The sequence below is a fragment of the Carassius auratus genome, chromosome 37 (assembly GCF_003368295.1).
Source record: "Carassius auratus strain Wakin chromosome 37, ASM336829v1, whole genome shotgun sequence".
NCBI lineage: Eukaryota > Metazoa > Chordata > Actinopteri > Cypriniformes > Cyprinidae > Carassius > Carassius auratus.
Genome location: NC_039279.1, coordinates 14,316,904 through 14,338,801, shown reverse-complemented (window position 1 = coordinate 14,338,801; position 21,898 = coordinate 14,316,904). Strand labels below are relative to the sequence as shown.

General features: G+C 40.4%; 1 protein-coding gene across 5 annotated transcripts in view; it reads left to right on the top strand.

Annotated features, from left to right (window-relative positions):
• myof (myoferlin) overlaps positions 1-21,898 on the top strand; it is a 33,716-nt gene that overhangs the window by 10,665 nt on the left and 1,153 nt on the right. For 3 of the 5 annotated variants that reach the window (XM_026222983.1, XM_026222982.1, XM_026222985.1), the window contains 35 exons: positions 94-207; positions 296-473; positions 561-685; positions 1,890-1,999; positions 2,127-2,319; positions 3,500-3,655; positions 3,756-3,887; positions 3,973-4,136; positions 11,254-11,368; positions 11,551-11,653; positions 12,601-12,740; positions 12,822-12,992; positions 13,088-13,196; positions 13,273-13,350; positions 13,452-13,633; positions 13,833-13,991; positions 14,093-14,194; positions 14,503-14,664; positions 14,810-14,975; positions 15,319-15,395; positions 15,530-15,586; positions 16,168-16,176; positions 16,463-16,561; positions 16,789-16,917; positions 18,050-18,205; positions 18,311-18,402; positions 18,479-18,649; positions 18,748-18,896; positions 19,599-19,738; positions 19,855-19,943; positions 20,021-20,116; positions 20,891-21,032; positions 21,117-21,216; positions 21,299-21,486; positions 21,721-21,830. In XM_026222983.1, coding sequence (XP_026078768.1) covers positions 94-207; positions 296-473; positions 561-685; positions 1,890-1,999; positions 2,127-2,319; positions 3,500-3,655; positions 3,756-3,887; positions 3,973-4,136; positions 11,254-11,368; positions 11,551-11,653; positions 12,601-12,740; positions 12,822-12,992; positions 13,088-13,196; positions 13,273-13,350; positions 13,452-13,633; positions 13,833-13,991; positions 14,093-14,194; positions 14,503-14,664; positions 14,810-14,975; positions 15,319-15,395; positions 15,530-15,586; positions 16,168-16,176; positions 16,463-16,561; positions 16,789-16,917; positions 18,050-18,205; positions 18,311-18,402; positions 18,479-18,649; positions 18,748-18,896; positions 19,599-19,738; positions 19,855-19,943; positions 20,021-20,116; positions 20,891-21,032; positions 21,117-21,216; positions 21,299-21,486; positions 21,721-21,830 — 4,463 coding nt within the window. The remainder of the gene's footprint in view (positions 1-93; positions 208-295; positions 474-560; positions 686-1,889; positions 2,000-2,126; positions 2,320-3,499; positions 3,656-3,755; positions 3,888-3,972; positions 4,137-11,253; positions 11,369-11,550; positions 11,654-12,600; positions 12,741-12,821; positions 12,993-13,087; positions 13,197-13,272; positions 13,351-13,451; positions 13,634-13,832; positions 13,992-14,092; positions 14,195-14,502; positions 14,665-14,809; positions 14,976-15,318; positions 15,396-15,529; positions 15,587-16,167; positions 16,177-16,462; positions 16,562-16,788; positions 16,918-18,049; positions 18,206-18,310; positions 18,403-18,478; positions 18,650-18,747; positions 18,897-19,598; positions 19,739-19,854; positions 19,944-20,020; positions 20,117-20,890; positions 21,033-21,116; positions 21,217-21,298; positions 21,487-21,720; positions 21,831-21,898) is intronic. The other 2 variants (XM_026222986.1, XM_026222984.1) reach the window with 1 other exon arrangement.

The following is a 21,898-nucleotide window of genomic DNA, read 5'->3' as shown; positions in this document are numbered from 1 at the left end:
AGTGATGAATTTGTTTCCATTCCCAAATATTGAGGATTTATTTGCTGCAAAAATGCATTTCTTGTAGGCTGAAAGATTTGTATATATTTGCAGGATGAAGGGGTGGCTTACCGAGGCAGAATTCTTGTTGAACTCTCTACAAAACTTGATGGAAAGGCTGACAAGTCTGTGGAAGAAATACCAAGCGACGATATCTTGGTAGTTCAGGTAAAGCTCTTTGTTGAGTTTTTCCATGCAAAGCAGTTTTTCCACTTGAAACCCTTATTTAGGGTTGTGTTCCTTTTCTTTTGAATAGAAATACCAGCGCAGAAGGAAGTATTGTCTGTGTGCAGTGTTTCATAGTGCAACTATGATCCAAGAACCCGGGGAGCCTATTCAGTTTGAAGTTAGCATTGGCAACTATGGCAACAAGAACGACCTAACATGCAAACCTCTGGCGTCGACCACACAATACAGCTGTGCTGTTTTTGATGGTGATGCACATTTTGAAGGATTTGGTGTGTAATAAAGTAACTGAAATTAGGATCTGTGGTGTTAAGCTTTTTGTTTGGTCCTTCCAGGTAATAATTACTACTACCTGCCCTGGGCCGACACTAAGCCTGTGATTGCTCTCACGTCCTTTTGGGAGGATATCAGTCACCGGTTAGACTCAGTAAACATCATTCTGTATATATCTAACCGTTTGGTAAGTGAATGTTTGGACAGTTTACATATCTGCATGTTAGTACACTGCTGTTCATAAGTTTGAGATGTAAAAAATTATATTTTAAAGGATATTAAAAGAGAAAATCATTATTTTATATTGCAATAATATTGCACAATATTACTTTTTTCTGTGTTTTTGATCAAATAAATGCAGCCTTGATGAGCAGAAGCACATAACAAATCATAGCAATCCCAAACTTTTGAATGGCAATGTAACAGTGGTTCATAACTTGTTTTGCTTAAAGTGCCCCTATTATGCCATTTCAAATTGCTTTTCATGCATTGTAGCTGTATGTGAATGTAAACAATCTGCAGAGTTGTAAAGCCAAAAGTGCAGGATAAATAAAGCTATTGTCTCCCAAAATAAAAAATGAATCTGAACAGCCTAAACGAGTCGTCAGTAATTGGAATCCCACTTCCTTGAAGGATACACGTCACAGAGAAACACATTTGTCAGAAAGCCCACTTATGTTTTACGTTGGCCAGCAGCGAACAGCTTGACCCCTCCCTCAAATACTGTAGCTTGTTCATATGGTTAACATCATGTCGAGAATACTCAGTGTCCGATGTGAAAGTAAATTTGTTTTGTTTTCACTTCCAAGAGATAAGGCTGCAAAGAATCAGCGGTTAAAATTCATTCTTTCCACTGTAGCACAGCAGTACAACCCCAATCTTTTTTTGTGTGTGTGTTCCTGTCATTTTAATGATAACTGCTTCTCTAATCTCGGGTTCACAAAACGCTTGCTCTTGAAAAATGGCTCAGTACCCAGTTTATTTGGACCAGCTGGATTCCACTGAATCTCAGCCTGTAAGTATAATAAATAATGGATAAAATATAAAATATGGAATTATGGCAATGGGTTTATCTTCTGTGACCTGCCAATCACAACAGACTTGGCCATTTGACCAATCAGAGCAGAGTAGGCTCACAGAAAGGAGGGGTTTAGAGAGATTGAATCTTAGAAATGCTTTGAACGAATTGTTTGAGAATCATTGGAAAATGAGATGATTTTAAATTCATATTTTGAGAAAATTAAAGCATTTAAAAAATGCCTTAAAATGGCATGATAGGGGCACTGTAAACCAAATTTTATATTAGTAATCAAGTGTCGATTTTAGTGGACTTATATGAATATAATGAATTATTTTGTGCATCAGATCTTTCAATGCAATTTCTTTTGCAGCAAACCAACCTCAATGTGTTAAAGTCTGCAGTACAGTCCAAAGCTACAGATGAAAGACTTTTAGAAATCTGGTTGAAGCTTATGAATCAGTTAATGGAAGATATCAGCAGGTAATATCCACTTTACATCCTTTTAGATCAACAATCATCAAGATGTCACTACATGCATTGTTAATGGCAGAGAGGTGTTTATTTTTGTCATGCATGTTTAAACTACTACAAACTTCTGTGTCCTCAGTGTCAAAATCCCTGACCTGGAGGGGAAGCCCAATCTCACAGCCCTGGATATTCAGATGAAGTTGTTGCGGGACAGTGCTCTGAAGAACATCATGAAGGGAGCAAAACACTTGTTTGAGGAAGCCACAGATGTCAATAAGTGCTTGAGCATCATTGAAGGCTGGTTAGACAAACTCAAGCAACTCGCCGAGGAGGTATTTTTTTATCCAGTGTAGGAATGGAGCTACAAGTAGGGATACACAAAGATTTATTTTTATTTTTAATTTTTTTTGACTACTAATTGCTACAAAGGTGATTACGAATATATATATATATATATATATATATATATATATATATATATATATATATATATATATATATATATATATATATATATACGTTAGTGTTGTCAAACGATTAATCCCATCCAAAATAAAAGTTTTTGTTTACATAATAATATGTGTGTATATTGTGTATATTTATTATGTAAATATAAACACATGAGTTTATATATTTCTGAAAAAAATGTGTTTATATATAAAATATTTGTATATAAAATATTATAATATAAATATATAAATGTATAAACATGTAAATTTTTTAAATATATAGTGTATGTGTGTGTATTTCTATATACATAATAAATATACACAGTGCACATACATGTACCTGTATTATGTAAACAAAAACTTTTATTTTGGATGCGATTTAATCATTTGACAGCACAAATATATATATATATATATATATATATATATATATATATATATATATATATATATTCAATTTTTCATACTGTACATTATAATGTTGTGACTAAATTTAATTTAAGATTACTATTTTAGTTATTATCAATTATCCATGAAAATAATAAGCTGTTTATTGGTATCAAACCGAATTTTTATATTGTTGCATTTTCAATCAATACACATTCACATACGTTTACCACTGCTGTCCCTTTTACTTTCCTTAGGTTGCTACCCATGTATTAAAAAAAAATCTCCCAGACTTTTCACTTTTGACAAAGTCCAGTTCACATTGCCACTTAGTCTAACCAAGAACTGTCCACTTAGACACGTCTGTTTTTACATGTGGTTTTCTGGGTGGCATTGTTATTTTGACTATGACGATATTAGACCAGCTAAAAGATGCATGATTATTTCACAGAAATGACATGGAATATAAGGTTCTGTTTGTGAATATGTAGCTGCTACTATGAACCTCAAACAAAGTCTCTCTTAAAGATTTGGTGCCATAAACCTGACAAACTGTGGCAATTCAGTTATTAGTTCTTCCTATAAAGCACTCATTTTGTCATCATATAATAGAATCTGACTATTTATTTAAACATAATTTGTATCAACATTAATTGTGGAACATCTTTTTTCAAAGTCTCAGATCAGCATGCCTGATGTGATTATCTGGATGTTGAGAGGAGAGAAGAGGGTAGCGTACACACGCATCCCAGCCCATCAAGTGCTCTATTCATCCTACAGTGAGCAGGCGTGTGGTCAGTTCTGCGGAAAGACCCAGACTGTCTTTATGAAGGTATTGAGAGTTGGTTCCATGCTGCTTTTTAAACATGTGACATAAAACATGTTTACATTTTCTCTGTGAAAACTATCCCATAATGACCATTTGTCAACAGTATCCCATGGACAAGAAAAAAGGTTTGAAAATTCCCATCCAGTTACGTGTGAACATGTGGCTTGGGCTGGCAACAGAAGAAAAGAAGTTCAATCAGTATGCAGAGGGAATGTTCAAAGTATTTGCAGAATTGGTAAATATGTTTTTTTATGATTTTAGGTCTGGAAAGATGAAGTCTTGAGAAAGGAGCTAATGTTTATCCATTGTCTCTTTTGCAGTATGAAAACCAGGCTCATGTTCTGGGAAAATGGGGCACCACTGGTCTGCTGAGTCGTAGCAAGTATTCTGATGTCACAGGCAAAGTGAAGCTAAAGCAGGAGTATTTTTTGCCCCCTGTTGGCTGGGAGTGGGATGGTGACTGGTGTGTTGATCCAGAGAAAACGTGAGTTGTTCCCCACCCTTGAAACAACATTTAAAAATAGCTGGCAAATTATTAATGAAGTTTCCAAGTATCATTATTGCTACTTTTCCCAATTAGGCGTAAACATCTGAACAAACTAGCAACACTAAATGTTAAAAGGGTCTTATGAAATAGCTAAAAAGAACATTTTTTTGTGTATTTGGTGTAATGAAATTTATGCGGTTTAAGGTTCAACAAAAACATTATTTTCCACATACTGTACATTATTGTTTTTCCTCTATGCCCTGCCTTTCTCAAACACGTATTTTTACAAAGCTCATCGGTAAACATAAAACCATGTCTGCATTTGTGATCAGAGAAACGACAAACAACAAGCCCTACTCTAAACTGCTCAAAACTCTCGTTTGAATCATCAGTGGCAAATCTTTTAAATATGTAAACGTACTTACAGACTGTGAGTCAGAACAGCCAGCATTGTAGTCTAGTCTCCCAGGATCAGGAAACAGTCCTCCATAAAATTAGCTGCACACATCTGAATATTTGGTTGGAACAACACAGCATCTCCACAACATGACGCCGGCAGCAACCGCGAGAATCAAAGTTACGCCGCCTATTTGTGTGAACATTTGGGCGGGGTTATGCAAATCTTCCCACACAGTGGCGTAGACATGTGGGGCCTGTTTAATGGAGGTGTTTTAACAAAACAACATAAGTATAAATGTAGTGTTTCAAACTAAATATATTAATTTTACAGGCATAAACTTTCACTTTTCGGATCAGCAGCCTGAATGTGCAGTACTTCATCAGTTTGTGGCAACAGAATGAAATGTGGACTTCACCTATTTCATAATTCTTTCCTCTTGCAAAATTAAACTACCGTATTTTCCGGACTATAAGTCACACTTTTTTTTCATAGTTTGGCTGGTCCTGCGACTTATAGTCAGGTGCGACTTATTTATCAAAATTAATTTGACATGAACCGAGAGAGATGAACTAACAGAAAACATTACCGTCTACAGACCGTCTACTCTTGGTTCTTGGGTCTAAATAAATGCGACTTATAGTCCGGTGCGACTTATTTATGTTTTTTTCCTCGTCATGACGTATTTTTGGACTGATGCGACTTATACTTAGGTGCGATTTATAGTCCGAAAAAATACGGTATTTGGTCTTTGAAATTTTGCTCTACACCCCTTTGGGTGTCACAGCCACACCTTCTACACTCCCGGAATCGGACACTTACGCCACACCCACTCGTCCCCAATCACCCGAATTCTGAACTCCTGTGCATCATCACCAGAACCACATATAAAGCCATCAGTCACCATCACCCTTCGTCTGGTCTTGCACCGATCTCCTCACTTGCCTGAACACCATTATTAAACCTACCTGAACTCTTGAACCCTCTTCATCCTCGTCAGTCTTCCTGTCCCCATCGTCTTCATCTGAGCACCATCTGGATCACCGTTCACCATAAGGGAAGTTGTGTTGTCACCGTTCTATCCACGTGTCAAGATTCACCTGTGTCTGAAACCTCTGATTCACATTAAACTACCTTATCACTGAATCCTCTGTGTCCTCGTCTGTGTCTGACAGAAGACCAGACCGCATGCAGAGCTCTTCGGACACGGGCGAGGACCGCACCGCGGATCCCTTCACGCAACTGGTTCACGCTGTACGGTCCTCACTGATGCAACAAACTCCCCCTTCTTCACCGGCTGTCAACAACTCAAACACCGCTACAACTCCGGTCACTTCTTCAGTTGCCCCTGCGAGTCCCATGGCCAAACCAGCGACATACAGCGGCACGGCGGAGGATTGCAGCGGGTTCCTGCTACAGTGTTCCCTCTATATGGAATCCAACTCTCATTTATTCACCTCCGAACGCAGTCGAGTAGCCTTCATCATCAACCTACTCTCAGGTAAGGCCCTCCAATGGGCTCAATCTCTCTGGGACTCGAACTCACCTGCCCTTGGATCCATCACTAACTTCTGTTCCCAGTTAAAATCCGTCTTTGGCCATCAAACTTCTGCATTGTCTGTCCATGACCAATTATTTACCATTCACCAACAGAGAGATGAATCTGTGAGTGATTATGCCATACGCTTCCGTACTCTCGCTTACATAAGCGGCTGGAATGAAACTGCCTTAATTACAGCATATCGCCACGGATTGAATGACAAGATACAAAGTTTGATAGTTGTGTACGAAGACTCACTAGGACTAGAGAATCTCATTCAGAAATCCATTCGAGTTGCCCAGAGACTCACTGCCTGTCATCTGCTCACTCCCGCTGTACTTCCTCCGCCCGCTATACCATCTGTCGCTCCTCCAGCACCTGAACCCATGCAAGTGGACTCTCACCATCTGTCCGCATCGGAACGTCAGCGGAGGATCAACGCCGGGCTATGTCTCTATTGTCGGGGAGATGGACACCTCTTACCATCCTGTCCAGTTCGACCTCCACGCCCAGCGGTGAGTACCATCCATATACCTCCTCAAACTGCTCATCTAACTAAGACCTGGGTTACTCTAAGACACCTTTGCTCTTCTGTTTCGGTACAAGCCCTCATCGACTCCGGTTCGGCGGGGAACTTCATCAACCGGCAAACCTTAACTCGTCTCAACGCCAAACATCACCGAAGCCCTGTCGAACTCAAAGTAACCACCATACAGGGAAAGCCGCTGGGCAAGGGTCGTGTCCACTATTTCTCCCCCACAATCATCCTCCGCGTGGGACTCCTGCACGAAGAAGACATCACGTTCATGGTGCTGGAGGAATCCACCGCAGACATCATCCTGGGACGCCCCTGGCTTAACCTCCACCAACCTCACATCCATTGGCCCACTGGCGAGATCCTGAAATGGGGAATGTCCTGCCATCATACCTGCATCACTCCTCCAGCTAAAATCCCCAAGGTCAGTCCTCCCTTAAGGAAGTCTTCCCTACCGGTCCAGTCCACATCAGTGGAGAGCCCCGACACGAAGATGGATCATATCATCCCTCCTGAATATCGGGCGTTCCAGGATGTGTTCAGTAAGCGGTTGGCAACGAAGCTACCACCTCATAGGCCATGGGACTGCGCCATTGACCTCCTGCCTGGAGCAACCCTTCCTAAAGGACGAATCTATCCCCTGTCCATCCCGGAGCAGAAGGCCATGGAGGAGTATATACAGGAAGCCCTCGCTCAGGAGTTCATCCGACCATCTACTTCCCCTGCCGCTTCCAGCTTCTTCTTCGTGGCCAAGAAGGACGGAGGCTTGAGGCCGTGCATCGATTATCGCCACCTCAATTCACAAACCGTCAAATTCAGTTATCCTCTTCCCCTGGTCCCAGCGGCGTTGGAACAACTACGCGGAGCCAGGATCTTCACGAAACTGGACTTGAGGAGCGCCTACAACCTAATCCGCATCCGGAAGGGGGACGAATGGAAGACTATCATCACTCCTTCCGGGCACTATGAATACCGGGTCATGCCGTATGGGTTATCCAACAGTCCATCCGTCTTCCAAAACTACATGAATGAAGTCTTCAGAGATTACCTTAACAAGTTCGTAATTGTCTACATCGACGACATCCTCATCTACTCCACATCCAAGCAAGAACATATCCATCATGTCATCCTCGTACTCCAAAAACTCCGGGAACACCACCTTTACCTCAAATCCGAAAAATGTGAGTTCCATACGCCCTCAGTCCAGTTCCTAGGTTACATCATCGACCCATGTGGCGTGAAGATGGACCAGGGGAAGGTGGACGCCATCACACACTGGCCTCAACCCGGCTCCATAAAAGAACTTCAACGCTTCCTGGGCTTTGCCAACTTTTATCGAAGATTCATCAAGGACTACAGTTTACTCAGCTCCCCTCTAACGTCTCTCCTCCGGAACTGGCCCAAGTCTCTGTCCTGGAACCCCGAGGCCACTGAAGCTTTCCACCTGCTCAAACAAGCCTTCAAGACCGCTCCAATCCTCATCCACCCTGATCCCAGCCACCAGTTCATCGTGGAAGTGGACGCCTCATCCACCGGGGTCGGAGCAGTCCTCTCCCAGCGGCAGGGGAATCCACCACGACTCCATCCATGTGCCTTCTTCTCGAAGAAGCTATCCCCGGCGGAGCAGAATTATGACATCGGTAACCTTGAACTACTGGCCATTAAGCTGGCTCTGGAAGAATGGCGTCACTGGCTGGAGGGAGCCCAGTTCCCTTTCGAGGTGGTAACCGACCACCGGAACCTGGAATACCTCCGTGAAGCCAAAAGACTGAATCATCGCCAAGCTAGATGGGCCTTGTTCTTCACGAGATTCAACTTCAAGGTCACCTATCGCCCTGGCTCCCAGAACAATAGAGCCGACGCCCTCTCCCGTCTTCATCAAGCAGATCCCGAACCCGAATCTCCAGAACCAATCCTCCCTCCAGCCATGATAGTTAGTCCTATCCAGTGGAGTATTGATCATCTGATTGCACAGGAAAACCTTCAACACCCTGCTCCGCCGGGAGGTCCAGAAGGGAAACTCTTCGTCCCCCTCAACATCGGATTACCCTCCTGGACTTAGCTCACACCTCTCCGGGCTCTGGACACCCAGGCAGGAGGCGGACCCTCTCGCTCCTACAACAGCGTTACTGGTGGCCATCGATGGCTCTGGATACGGTCCGCTACCTCAAAGGATGCTCCGTCTGCGCCATAGCAGACACCCCTAGAAGACTCCCGGAAGGTAAACTGGTGCCTCTGCCCATTCCTGAACGTCCATGGACCCATATCGGCATTGATTTCATGACTGACCTCCCTCTCTCTCAAGGCTACACCTGTGTACTGGTAGTGGTCGACAGGTTTTCAAAATCATGTAAACTCATCCCTCTCAAAGGACTCCCCACTGCGTTCGAAGCGGCAGAGGCACTATTCCACAACGTCTTCCGCCACTTTGGCATCCCAGAAGATATCGTCTCCGACAGAGGCCCCCAATTCATCTCTAGAGTCTGGTCAGCTTTCTTCCGTCTTCTAGGGGTGTCCGTCAGTCTCTCCTCGGGATACCATCCTCAGACCAACGGCCAGACGGAGCGTAAGATTCAGGAGCTGGGGAGGTTCCTGAGGATTTACTGCCACCGTAACCAGGACTGTTGGAGCCAGTACCTACCCTGGGCCGAATACGCTCAGAACTCCCTCCAGAAATCTACCACCGGGCTCACCCCCTTCCAATGTGTCCTTGGATACCAACCTCCGCTCTTCCCATGGTCAGGTGAGCCCTCGCAGGTCCCAGTGGTAGATCACTGGTTCCGACAGAGCGAGAGGGTCTGGGCCTCGGCTCACGTGCATCTCCAGCGGGCAGTGCGGAGGCATAAGGAGCAAGCGGACGCTCGTCGAGGACCCACGCCGCAATACCAACCTGGACAACAAGTCTGGCTCTCGACGAGGGACATCCGCCTCTGACTGCCCTGCCGTAAGCTGAGTCCCCGATACATCGGACCATTCACTATTGAACGGCAACTGAATGAAGTGACCTATAGACTCCAACTCCCTGCACAGTACCGTATCTCACCTTCATTCCATGTCTCACTCCTCAAACCCTTCACTGAACCTTTGTCTCCTCCATCCACAGAACCTGGTGATGATGCCGTACCTCCTCCTCTGGCCATCGAAGACGACAACGACATCTTCCGGGTGAGAGCTATCCTCGACTCTCGACGACGGGGTCCTCAACTGGAGTACCTTGTGGACTGGGAAAACTACGGCCCGGAGGAGCGTTGCTGGGTTAATCGTAACGACATCCTGGACCCCAGCCTTCTCACTGACTTTCATCAAGACCATCCAGACCGCCCCGCTCCCCGTGGCCGAGGTAGACCCCGTCGTCGCACAAGATCCCAGCCGTCAGGAGCCGCCCGTGGAGGAGGGGGTACTGTCACAGCCACACCTTCTACACTCCCGGAATCGGACACTTACGCCACACCCACTCGTCCCCAATCACCCGAATTCTGAACTCCTGTGCATCATCACCAGAACCACATATAAAGCCATCAGTCACCATCACTCTTCGTCTGGTCTTGCACCGATCTCCTCACTTGCCTGAACGCCATTATTAAACCTACCTGAACTCTTGAACCCTCTTCATCCTCGTCAGTCTTCCTGTCCCCATCGTCTTCATCTGAGCACCATCTGGATCATCGTTCACCATAAGGGAAGTTGTGTTGTCACCGTTCTATCCACGTGTCAAGATTCACCTGTGTCTGAAACCTCTGATTCACAATAAACTACCTTATCACTGAATCCTCTGTGTCCTCGTCTGTGTCTGACATTGGGTTGTAGTTCATTAGATATAGTTTATTTGTGTTGCTTACATGGTTTGTTTGTTTATATTATTTTTGTATGTGCATATTCAAATTTACCAACACAATTTAGTATTAGAATTGTGTTTAAGATAATGGAAGTAAAAAAAAAGAAGAAACTTGATACAAATGTAAATAATAAATGTAATAATAATAATAATAATAATAATAATAATAATTCATGGGTAAAACCACACTTCACAGTCAAAACTGACATGAATGTGAATATGTGAATGTGTGACAGTTTTATTTTAATGGTTATATCTCTTAAATTATAAAAAAAAAAAAACTGAAAAAACTAAATCACATGTATTTTAATGGCCTTGATCCAAATGCAATGTTTTTTTACAATTTGTAAATACCACGTCCAGGTCAAAACTGACCCAAATGTGATAGGAGGGTTAATTTATTTAAACAGCTTTTAATGTGTCTGTTCAGCCCGACAAATCATTTGCATTTTATGGAAAATGTTCTAATTTCTTTAAAACTGGCCAACCAGTAAGGTTTCTGCTTTTGGTCACATGCCCAGAGCTGCTGCTGTTACATAAAACTACACTTTGATGGTGCTCAAGGACAGACTAGTATGCCAAGTGACAGTCATTGGCAGAGGAAGAATACAGATCAGTATCTCTTGTCTCTGAATGCTTGTATCTGGTGTTTTTTGGTAAACATTGCCAATATAAAAATCAGCGAATACCCCACCACAATACCTAGTATAATGGTGGGAAGTTTTGCATTGACAACCACCACTCATATTTCTTAAGAAACACTTACAGTCTATTCAAAAGTTATGTTTTTCTTGGGTGGACGGGTAGCTTGCTGACTGAGGCTGATGCAGGACACACAGAGTTCGTGGATGAGGTCTATGAGAACGAGACTCGATTACCAGGCGGAGAATGGAAGCTTGCAGCAGAGTCTTACACTGATGTGGTAAAAGCACCTCCTAATCCTTGGCTTCATATCAGATGTCTAATCAAGCCATTTGTACATTCAATTACTCTATTTAAACAGCCTCTATGGCACTACTACTCCCACCTGTGAAACAAAGAAAGAAAGGTTTATAGTGTCTCTTAAAAATCCTGTTATTCCTCACTATTATACTTTATTTACAGAATGGAGAAAAGGTTCGGGGCCCTACAGAGATTGAATGTCCTCCTGGCTGGAAGTGGGAGGATAACTGGACTTTTGATGGCAACCGTGCTGTCGATGAAAAAGGTGAGAGTTTACAGTTCACCAAACTGCATGTAATTCCAAACGTGTAAGACTGAATTTCTTTGATTTTGATGAAAGGAAAATAAACAGTGACCAGAGGCAGCCTTTAAAATGAAGGGAAAAACACTATAAATGCACCAAGGAGACTATTTGACGTGTGCAATATTAATGGTCTTCTGAAGTCATGCATTAGCTTTATTTAAGAAACAGACTGCCTCTTAATTATCTAGAATTTATCTATGATAAATTGTACATATTCACGCTAGAGCACATTACAATTTAACACATCATGGAAGTTTGGTATGAAGCTCTAGATGGCACCAACTGTTAGGTCCTTTAAATGCAATCTGCTAACAATCATATAATTGAATACATGTCACAGTTTGATTGGACTCTGTTTGATTCCATGGCCATTAAGCTTGCTTGCTCAACATTTAAATAGTCTGGTCCAAGTGTTAGCTGTAAGCAGATCCTGAACACGTTATCAGAGTTCCTCTGAAACCTTCCACCTCCTCCAGCTCCACCTGTCTAGATTTGCTTTTGGATTAATGCATGTCTGTTCATGCAGCATCAGCATATCTTACATGCTCACGTCAGCGTGTCTGCATATCTATTAAATTAAAATGAAATGAAATGAAATGAAATGAAATGAAATTAAATTAAATTAAATTAAATTAAATTAAATTAAATTAAATTAAATTACAATTACAATTACAATTAAATTTATGCATTTAGCAAACGCTTTTATCCAAAGCAACTTACAGTGCATTCAGGCTATCAATTTTTACCTATCATGTGTTCCCGGGGAATCGAACCCCCAACCTTGCACTTGAGCTACAGGAACACTATTGGCAATAGCAAGTCCATACTGTAATGATTAAAACTCGTTTAGTTCCTCTAAATCAGATCTTTGGGCTGTGCAGTTATATGATTTGTATTTGTAAGTTTAGGTTGGGAATATGGCCTCACTATTCCACCTGATGATAAGCCCAAATCCTGGGTGGCAACTGAGAAGATGTACCACATTCATCGTCGCAGAAGAATGATCCGACCTCGCAAAAGGATTCCTGGTGCCAAAACAGCTGCTGATGCAAGTGCATTTTTAAAGACTTTTCAAAGTAAATTAGGATCATACGTTATGATGTGTATTTCCTAATTGTTTGACATGCAGACAAAGGATAAAGGAGATGCAGAGGGATGGGAATACTCCTCACTGATTGGCTGGAAGTTCCACAGGCAGGAGCGATCATCTGACACGTTCCGTCGGCGGCGTTGGAGAAGGAAGATGACACCTGCTGATCGGGTTGGAGCCTCGGCCATTTTCAAACTGGAGGGATCTCTGGTTAGCGTCAAAGCTGCATAATCTTTATATAAATTTATACACTTTATCCTGTTTTTTGTTAGCCATTTAATGACCTCTTCACTGCTGGTTTGCAGGGACAGGGAGTCGACACAGAATCTAAAAGTGATGAAAAAGGCAATAAAGCAGAAGCTTCAGTTAAGCAGTTTGGAGCCAACACACCGACTGTATCGTGCATATTTGACCGTGAGTTCATTAAAGACATCTTTTATTGTTACCAGAATATCCATTTTATTAAAGTTGAACTTGATTTTTCTTGCAGAATCCTACGTATACCACTTGAGAGTCTATGTTTACCAGGCCAGAAACCTTACTTCTCTGGACAAAGACAGCTTCTCAGGTATTATAGTAGTTGTGATATTGCTGATGTGTCTCTTAATTATCTGTAAAAGTGACCAGGCTTTTTTTTAATAACTAAAATCATATTGGTTTAAATTGCAGATCCATACGTCCATGTGTCATTTTTGCATCTCAGCCAAACGACAGAGACAATCCGAAGTACCTTGAACCCGACATGGGATCAGACTCTTATTTTTAAAAATGTGGAAATCTATGGTGATCCCCAGTCTCTTGCTCAAAATCCACCTCTTGTGGTTATGGAAATCTTTGACAGCGATCAAGTGGTTAGTCTAATTTCTTTATGCCGCTACTATCAGCATCTCAGGTTAGGGTAGAAGCTAAACGAATGAAAAGTTAATAGACAACATATAGCATATGAACACGTTTTTTAGTTTAATGGTTACCTGTCAAATACTAGCTAATGTGTATATAATTCATCTTTAGTATGCAAGCGAATGATTTACATTTTGTCCATCTTGCTAGGGTAAGGATGAAATGCTTGGCAGAAGTACATGCATACCATTGGTGAAGTTGACTTCAGGTATGGATGTATCCCCTAAACTCCTCTGGGAGCCTGTAATGCACAAAAATGCTCCTGCTGGGGAGGTTCTGGTGGCTGCAGAGCTCTTTCTGAAGACCAAGGTGTGGTTCTTAATGTAATTTAAGCCTATTTAACCACATCAGTGGCTGCTTTGTGATTCAATTCTTCTTATTCTTGATATTTCTTATGTTACCTACTCTAGGGAAATGACACTGAACTTCCTCTTGTTCCCCCCAAACGAGGAGAGAAACTCTATATGGTTCCTCAAGGGGTGCGACCTGTGGTGCAGCTAACTGCCATAGAGGTCAGTTTTAGTTTTTTTTTTTTTTTCTCATTGTTTGGACTTGTTAAGGTCAAATCATGCAGAATCAAAATTCCCTTTAATCGGTTAATTAATATGTTGAGACGGCATACTATTAAAACTTCATACATATTAAAACTTCAAAACTTAATCTCTAGTCAAAAAAAATAGTTTATGGAAGTGAAAGACTCAACCAACCATATTTACACCAGATAGTAATTTTCGTCCTAACCCGACAGTTAACTTGTGCAGAAAAGCACTATATTGAAGTATTCAGGTGTTTTTGGAATGTGTTGTTTTGCTGGATGCAGGTTCTAGCTTGGGGATTGCGTAACATGAAGACGTATCAGCTGGCTCCAGTGACGTCACCCATTCTGGTGGTGGAGTGCGGAGAAGAGAGGGTTCAGACAGCTGTCATCAAAAACATGAAGAAGTGCCCTAATTTTCCAGGAAATGTCCTCTTATTAAAAGTGGTGAGCATGCATATCTACTTGTGGAGAAAAGGCTGCTTGCTTTGATATTTTGCTGTCGAATGCGATGACATTCATATTTAAATATGGTTTAAGTGTCCTGAGGCCATAGACTATATGTCTTTATCATCTTGTTTTGTGTCTTTAGCTTCTACCCAAAGAAGAGATGTATACTCCCCCTATAGTCCTGAAAGTCATCGACCACAGACCCTTTGGACGAAAACCTGTGGTGGGTCAATGCACCATCAGTTCCCTGGAAGAGTTTCGATGTGATCCTTATGCCACAATCGCAGAAGTGGCCATGTCTTCAAAAGGTACATTACTTATTACACATTTATGTTGACCTGTTTTTTGTTGAAGGAGAGTTAATAAAAACAAATATTAAAAACCAGTATCACAAACCAATGCTTGCGTGTGTAAGGTAACATTGTATTGGTATTCCTTAAATTCTGGTTTTAATCAAATCCCTGTAGTGCATGCTAAACTGTAGTTGGTCATTTATTTATTCTATTTGCATAGTTGGGTCTAACTGGTTTTGACAAATATTTAACCATGTATAGTGGCTTTATCCCTCATGTACAGCAAATTTATGAAATGCAAATAAAAAAAAAATATATATATTAATAAGCATCCTTACACAATTCTCTTTTCCTGCAGTGGCTTTGATGGCAGCTTCTCCTAGAGACCTCCATGTAAACATAGATGACGGCGCACAGCATCTTCTAGAAGCTCAGGTACTGGTACCAAGTCACTTCATTTGGTAGGTTTAGGAATTTAAGTCTCACCTTGTGAGAGAACTCTGTTATAGATACTGGTACACACATCAAAGTAAAATAAACGTGCTCCTATTTTCAACTTTGAATTTCAGTATTTTTATGGCATCTCAGCTGCTGTTGACAAAATGGCCACTGCTAGTCACATTCAAGTATGTATAGAAATAAGACACTTTAATCAAAATGCCTGAATTTGACATTTTCTCCATAGCTCACTTTGAGGCTGATTAAATGAATCTTTACCTTCTGTAGTTACAAAGGGGTTAAATTGGGTGAATATCAAATCAGTTGTTCTCAAAATGATTAATCTCATCTCCCATTCTGGTGATTTGCAGCTGACTTGCTCTATAAGGAATCAGACCAACTGTCACTGAATGAATGAATTAAAGCTCACTCCCTTGTGTGTACTATAGGCATTTAATCATGGAGAAAAGTATGAAGTTAAATTGTACACATTTTTGTCAGTTTTCAGTCTTTTAAAAAAAAAGTGTATTAAATTTACATTTTACATTAACTTTAGATACATTTTTTAATGTGATTAGTCTTTTAATTATAATTGGGGTCATGCTATCTGATTAAGTAAGTTGAAAAATTACAGAAATAGGATGTAAGAGCTTTTACAAACCTAATAATATTTCTTCTTACCAAATGTTAATGAATAATGTTTTCTCTCTCTCTGTGTGTGTGTGTGTGTGTGTGTGTGTTTAATGTATCCACTTCTTGGTTTCATCAGCGCGAGAAGGTGAGTTCTGTGAAAGCAGGTGACACACTTTACACTTAAATAATTTAAATTTAAAAATTAAAATTTATGCTTTTAGCAGACGCTTTTATCTAAAGCGACTTACAGTGCATTCAGGCTATCAAGTTTTACTTATCATGTGTTCTCGGGGAATCGAACCCCCAACCTTGCGCTTGATATCGCAATTCTCTACCAATTGAGCTACAGGAACAAAAAATCATTAATCATCATATCTGTATTTTAGCTCTATCATGAGGATGAAACTAAACATTTTGTCATTACATTACAGGAGAAAGAGACTGTTGATTGGTGGAGTAAGTTTTATGCTTCTGTTGGAGAGAGCGAGAAATGCCGCCCATACCTTGACAAAGGTTATGACACATTGGAGGTGTGAATTCTGTCTAAGCTATATGATAACATTGTAGATATACATATTTATTTAATATTAAAATAATAAATACCTAAAATCTAGAAATATATTAAGTAATGTTAATACAATGTTACAGGAAAAGTTAATCCAGAAAGTAACATTTGTTCCAAACACATGTGACTTTATATGTGCTGGTTACTCTTTTCCGTGCAGTTACAATGGTTCTCTTCTGTTGGTTTTCATAGGTATATGACCATGAGCTTGAAAGTGTAAAACAATTCATGGGTCTCACTGATTTCTGCAACACCTTCAAACTGCATCGTGGGAAAAATGAAAGTGACGATGATGACCCCGCTGTAGTTGGAGAATTCAAGGCGAGATGCTTTAAGAATACATTTAATGCTGTTTAAGTCGCACCTTGGGCCCTATTTTAATGATCTGAAACGCAAGTGTCAAAGCGCAAAGCGCAAGTAAGTTTGTGGGCGGGTCTCGGCGCTGTTGCCATTTTCCCGGCGGGATAAATGGCTCTTGCGCCCGGCGCAAATCTAAAATGGGTTGGTCTGAAGTAGCTTCATTATTTATAGGTGTGGTTTGGGCGTAACGTGAAATAAACCAATCAGAGCGTCATCCAACATTCCCTTTAAAAGCAGGTGCGCAAGTTCCATTATGGATTGCTATTATTATGGCGTATTTACCAGGTGCACGCCAGGAGCGGTTCACAGCCGAGGAGACTGATGTTCTTGTAAGAGCAGTGAAAGACAGAGAAGTTGTGTTGTATGGGGATGGGAGAAACCCACCCAAAATAGCGTCGGTTAAACAGGCGTGGGAGGAAATAGCCACAATTGTTTCATCGATTTTTTTTCCTGGTTCTTGACGGACAAATCAATTTGTCAGATGTCCTTATATACATATATGACCTCAAACAGGTCTGATCCTTAATTACTACAATTAGCCTGAATAATTTGTAAGCTAGATGTATGCCTATTTTTTCACATCTTCGTGGCACACCACAATGATTTCCGTCATCTCATGTGTTAATATTTTTTTAGTGTAACAATTTATGATTTGCAAAAATAACTGTTGCATCTGTGTAGATTACATGAGCAAAGTGTATGCGCCGTTGTGCACGCTATACATTATGGTCAAGCATGCGCCCTTAAAATAGCATAATGAACAACGCACAACGCGCCACTGACTTTAGACTAGGTTTTTTCTGGTCAGTGGCGCAATTGTATAATGGAACAGCAAAATAGCACCAGGGATTGTTTGCGCCGGAACACGCCTTCTTTTTTGCGCTGAACCGCCCAGGGAGCGCAAGTTCATTCACTAGTTTAGCGACGTGCTTCTGTGGAGGGAAAAGCGCGCTTTGCGCAGGTGCAAAATAGGAATGACACATGCGTCGGTGTACAAAGTCAATTGCGCTGGGTGCAAGATAGGGCCCCTTATGTTTTTTGTCTGTTCTTGGCTGTGTAAAATAAACAATTTCGTTTGACTGATTGTTTTCAGGGCTCCTTTAAGATGTACCCATTGTCAGATGACCCAGGGGTGCCCCCTCCACCACGTCAGTTCATAGAGCTGCCCGACAGCATCTCACAGGAGTGTGTGGTCAGAATCTATGTGGTTCAAGCCATCGACCTGCAACCCAAAGACAACAATGGCAAAGTACTTGATTTCATTCAGCATTTTAAGGAACATCAGAACTAATTCTGAGCTTTAGCTGCACAGTTTAAAGAATTCATTGTTTTTAAAAGGTCCTTTTCATTTCAGTGTGACCCATACATTAAAATCTCTTTGGGGAAAAAGTCTATTGATGACAGAGACAACTATATACCATACTCTCTTAACCCAGTGTTTGGAAGGTAATGCCATAGATTTACTGAGAGATTCTCATGTATCATATTGTCAAAGTAGACTAAGTTTTCTGTTTCTCAACAGGATGTTTGAAATGACATGCTTCCTCCCACAAGACAAAGACCTGAAAATTGCCGTCTATGACTTTGATTTGCTCAGCCGTGATGAGAAAGTTGGGGAGACGGTGATTGACTTGGAGAACCGCCTTCTTTCTCGCTTTGGTTCTTACTGTGGTTTAGCCCAGACATACTGCATGTGAGACCCATAAAGTTTAATGTACACTTAGTATTTTCTTTGAAATTTTTGACAACAGTAGAGACATTAACTGATTAATGATTTTATTCATTAAATAGTTCTGGACCAAACCAGTGGCGCGATCAACTCAAACCATCTCAGATTCTTGCACAACTGGCCCGGTGGAAAGGCTTAAGTCCACCCAGGAGTGAAGACAACGGAAACACCTTATCTTTTGGTGGCCGATTGTACTGCCTTTCTGACTTTGGTAATTTTCAGAGCTTTTTGTTCTTTTGAACAGTATTATGGTGGCTTGACAAACTTATTGTTTTATATCCACCAAACTGAATAAAGAGCCTGTTGTAAATCATTTTGATATATCTTTTAGAATTGATTGGATGTATAGCTGTCCTATAGTGGACAACAAAAAGACAACAACAAAAAAACATGACATGTTACCAAAATAATTAGCTTTTATATTGCTATTTTACTAAAGACAAAGTTAATAATTAAATTATTAAGCGGATATATTCACTATTAAACTTAAAAAATCTTGGTTTCCCCTTTTTAAATTTTCTACAAAGCATTGCATCCTGTTGCTGCCTATTGCCAAGTCCATGGTTTTAACATTGAATTGGGCTACTTTTATACCATTTCCGTCGGTTGTTTTTTAGTCTGCTCCCACAGAATGTGATTTTGATGAAGGGGAAAACCATGTAAAAAAAAAAACCTTGATGGGTTTAGTTTTAAAGCTATTGTGCTGGCTTTGTTTTTGCTAAAAACCCCTGTCCTGAAGCACCATAACAACCACCTAGCAGCCCCTTCACAGCCACCCAAATCACACACTACCAAGTTAGCATTGAAACGTAATGTTAGAAACTTTTAATATATGCTTTGTCAAGCCAAAATTCAAACTTGTCTAGTTATTCCCTGGTGCTGTAGTTTGTATGTTTATATCTGTGTGTTTTAGAAGCAAACAAGGAAATCCACCAACATCTGGGTCCTCCAAGTGAGCGGATCGCTCTCCACGTCCTCAGAACTCAAGGCCTGGTTCCGGAACATGTTGAAACCAGAACTCTTTACAGTAGCTTCCAGCCGACTCTCCCACAGGTGTGATGCTACTCACCGGCCAGTTCTTTCTGTTATATACTAAAAAGAACTATTTTGTTTGAAAGCAAACTCAAAATACTGCTTTATTGTGTTATTGAGTTGTCTGTGTTTTATAGGGAAAACTACAGATGTGGGTTGACATTTTCCCAAAAAGGCTTGGGCCTCCTGGACCTCCTTTTGACATCTCTCCACGTAAAGCAAAAAAGTGAGAAGAAATTTGTAACTTTTTGGTTATGTTTTTTTGTTGAATGGCGATAAACTCACGTCCACTCTTTCTATCAGGTATTTCCTGCGCGTCATTGTTTGGAACACATCTGACGTCGTTTTGGATGAAACCAGCATTACTAGTGAAAAAATGAGTGACATCTATGTAAAGGGGTATGTAAAAGGTTTAAGTGTCTTTAGGCAAAACCATTGGTTCATTTTGAGATTTTGTTGTTTTGCTTCCATAGCATGTCTGTTTTCATTGTGCAAAGAAGAAAACTAAAATGTACATTTGCAAGTTTTTTTTTTTAATCTATTTGCATCTGTAGACTTTAATAACATATTAAATATTTTAAAGGCCATTTTTCTTTCAATTTTTTTCTCAGGTACTGACCTATAAATCTCCACTTCAGTAGCACTTACATACAACAAACTTCACACTTTTATTTCTATCTGTATTCTGAATGTTTTTGCAGATGAGTTTGTTTATAAGTCATTTGTCTGATTTATGTAACATTGTATTCCTAAAAATGGTGAAAATGCTTTTTTTTTTTTTTTTTTTTGCTTTTGACAGAAGTTATATAGAGTAATAAAAAAGATATCTAAATTTACCTCTGAAAAAAAAACCTCTAAAATCAAAATGTAGTATTTCGAATCTGGCTTTATGCAAAGTTCAGATTTCTGGTGCATATTTAATTAGATAATTTTCCATTTTAAACACAACATTTCATATAACCTTTAATACAAAACAGTTGTTTTAATATTTATTAATAGTTTACTAATATCACAATATTTCTCTGATTGATTAGTTAAATTTTTACATTGTTTACCCTTAGAGTCCTGCCTTAATGTGTTTTACAAGTAATATTTGTTGTGTTTTACAAGTAATATTTGTTGTGTTTTACAAGTAATATATGTTGTAATTCGTGCATTTATACCTTTGATTAGTTGGATGCCAGGTATGGAAGAAGATAAGCAAAAAACAGATGTCCATTACCGATCTTTGGATGGCGAAGGCAATTTCAACTGGAGATTTGTCTTTGGATTTGAATACTTGCCTGCGGAGCAGCTGTGTCTCGTATCTAAAAAGGTAATGTGGTTTGGCTGTGTTTAACGTATTATGAAGAGCACTTGATTGGAAGTATTCAAATATTCTTTCCTTTCTGTTAAAAAGGAACATTTCTGGAGCCTCGACAAATCTGAGTTTAGAATCCCACCCAAGCTGATTGTCCAAATATGGGATAATGACAAATTCTCTCTGGATGATTATCTAGGTGAGACGTGTGTATGCAGATCTTGGATGTTTTTTTGTCGTCATATTTTTGGGTCTGTCTATTAATCTCACTTATGTTACAGGTGCTATTGAACTGGATCTGCAGCACCTCATCAACCCCTCCAAAATGCCAGAGAAATGTAGCCTTAGCATGGTGCCGGATGGAACCACACCTCCAAAATCAGACCAATTTAAGTCTCTTTTTGATCAGAAGTCAGTTAGAGGATGGTGGCCATGCTACATGGATAAAGATGGGAAGAGGGAACTCGGTGTAAGTACAGCTAATGCATAGTCTCAGTTTTGATATATTTCTGTATAGTGCAGTATGACATTTGATTTTCATTATACAAACAGATAGATACAGTCAAATATCTACATCAAATATGTTTCACTTGCAAATGCATGAAATTTTGGTCAAATGTGTTATGGATGTTAGTTCATCTTGGCATTTTTTTTTTCTTCTAAGACTTTGATTAATGAGGGCTTGTTTATGTGTTTGTTGCAGGGAAAGGTTGAGCTGACTTTGGAGATTGTGAATGAGAAGGAAGCGGATGAGAGACCTGCCGGAAAAGGCAGAGATGAACCCAATATGAATCCGAAACTGGATCCTCCAAAGTAATTGTGTTGTCACGTTATATAGTTTTACGGTATTATGTGTTAACAGAAGATCATCATAAGATTTG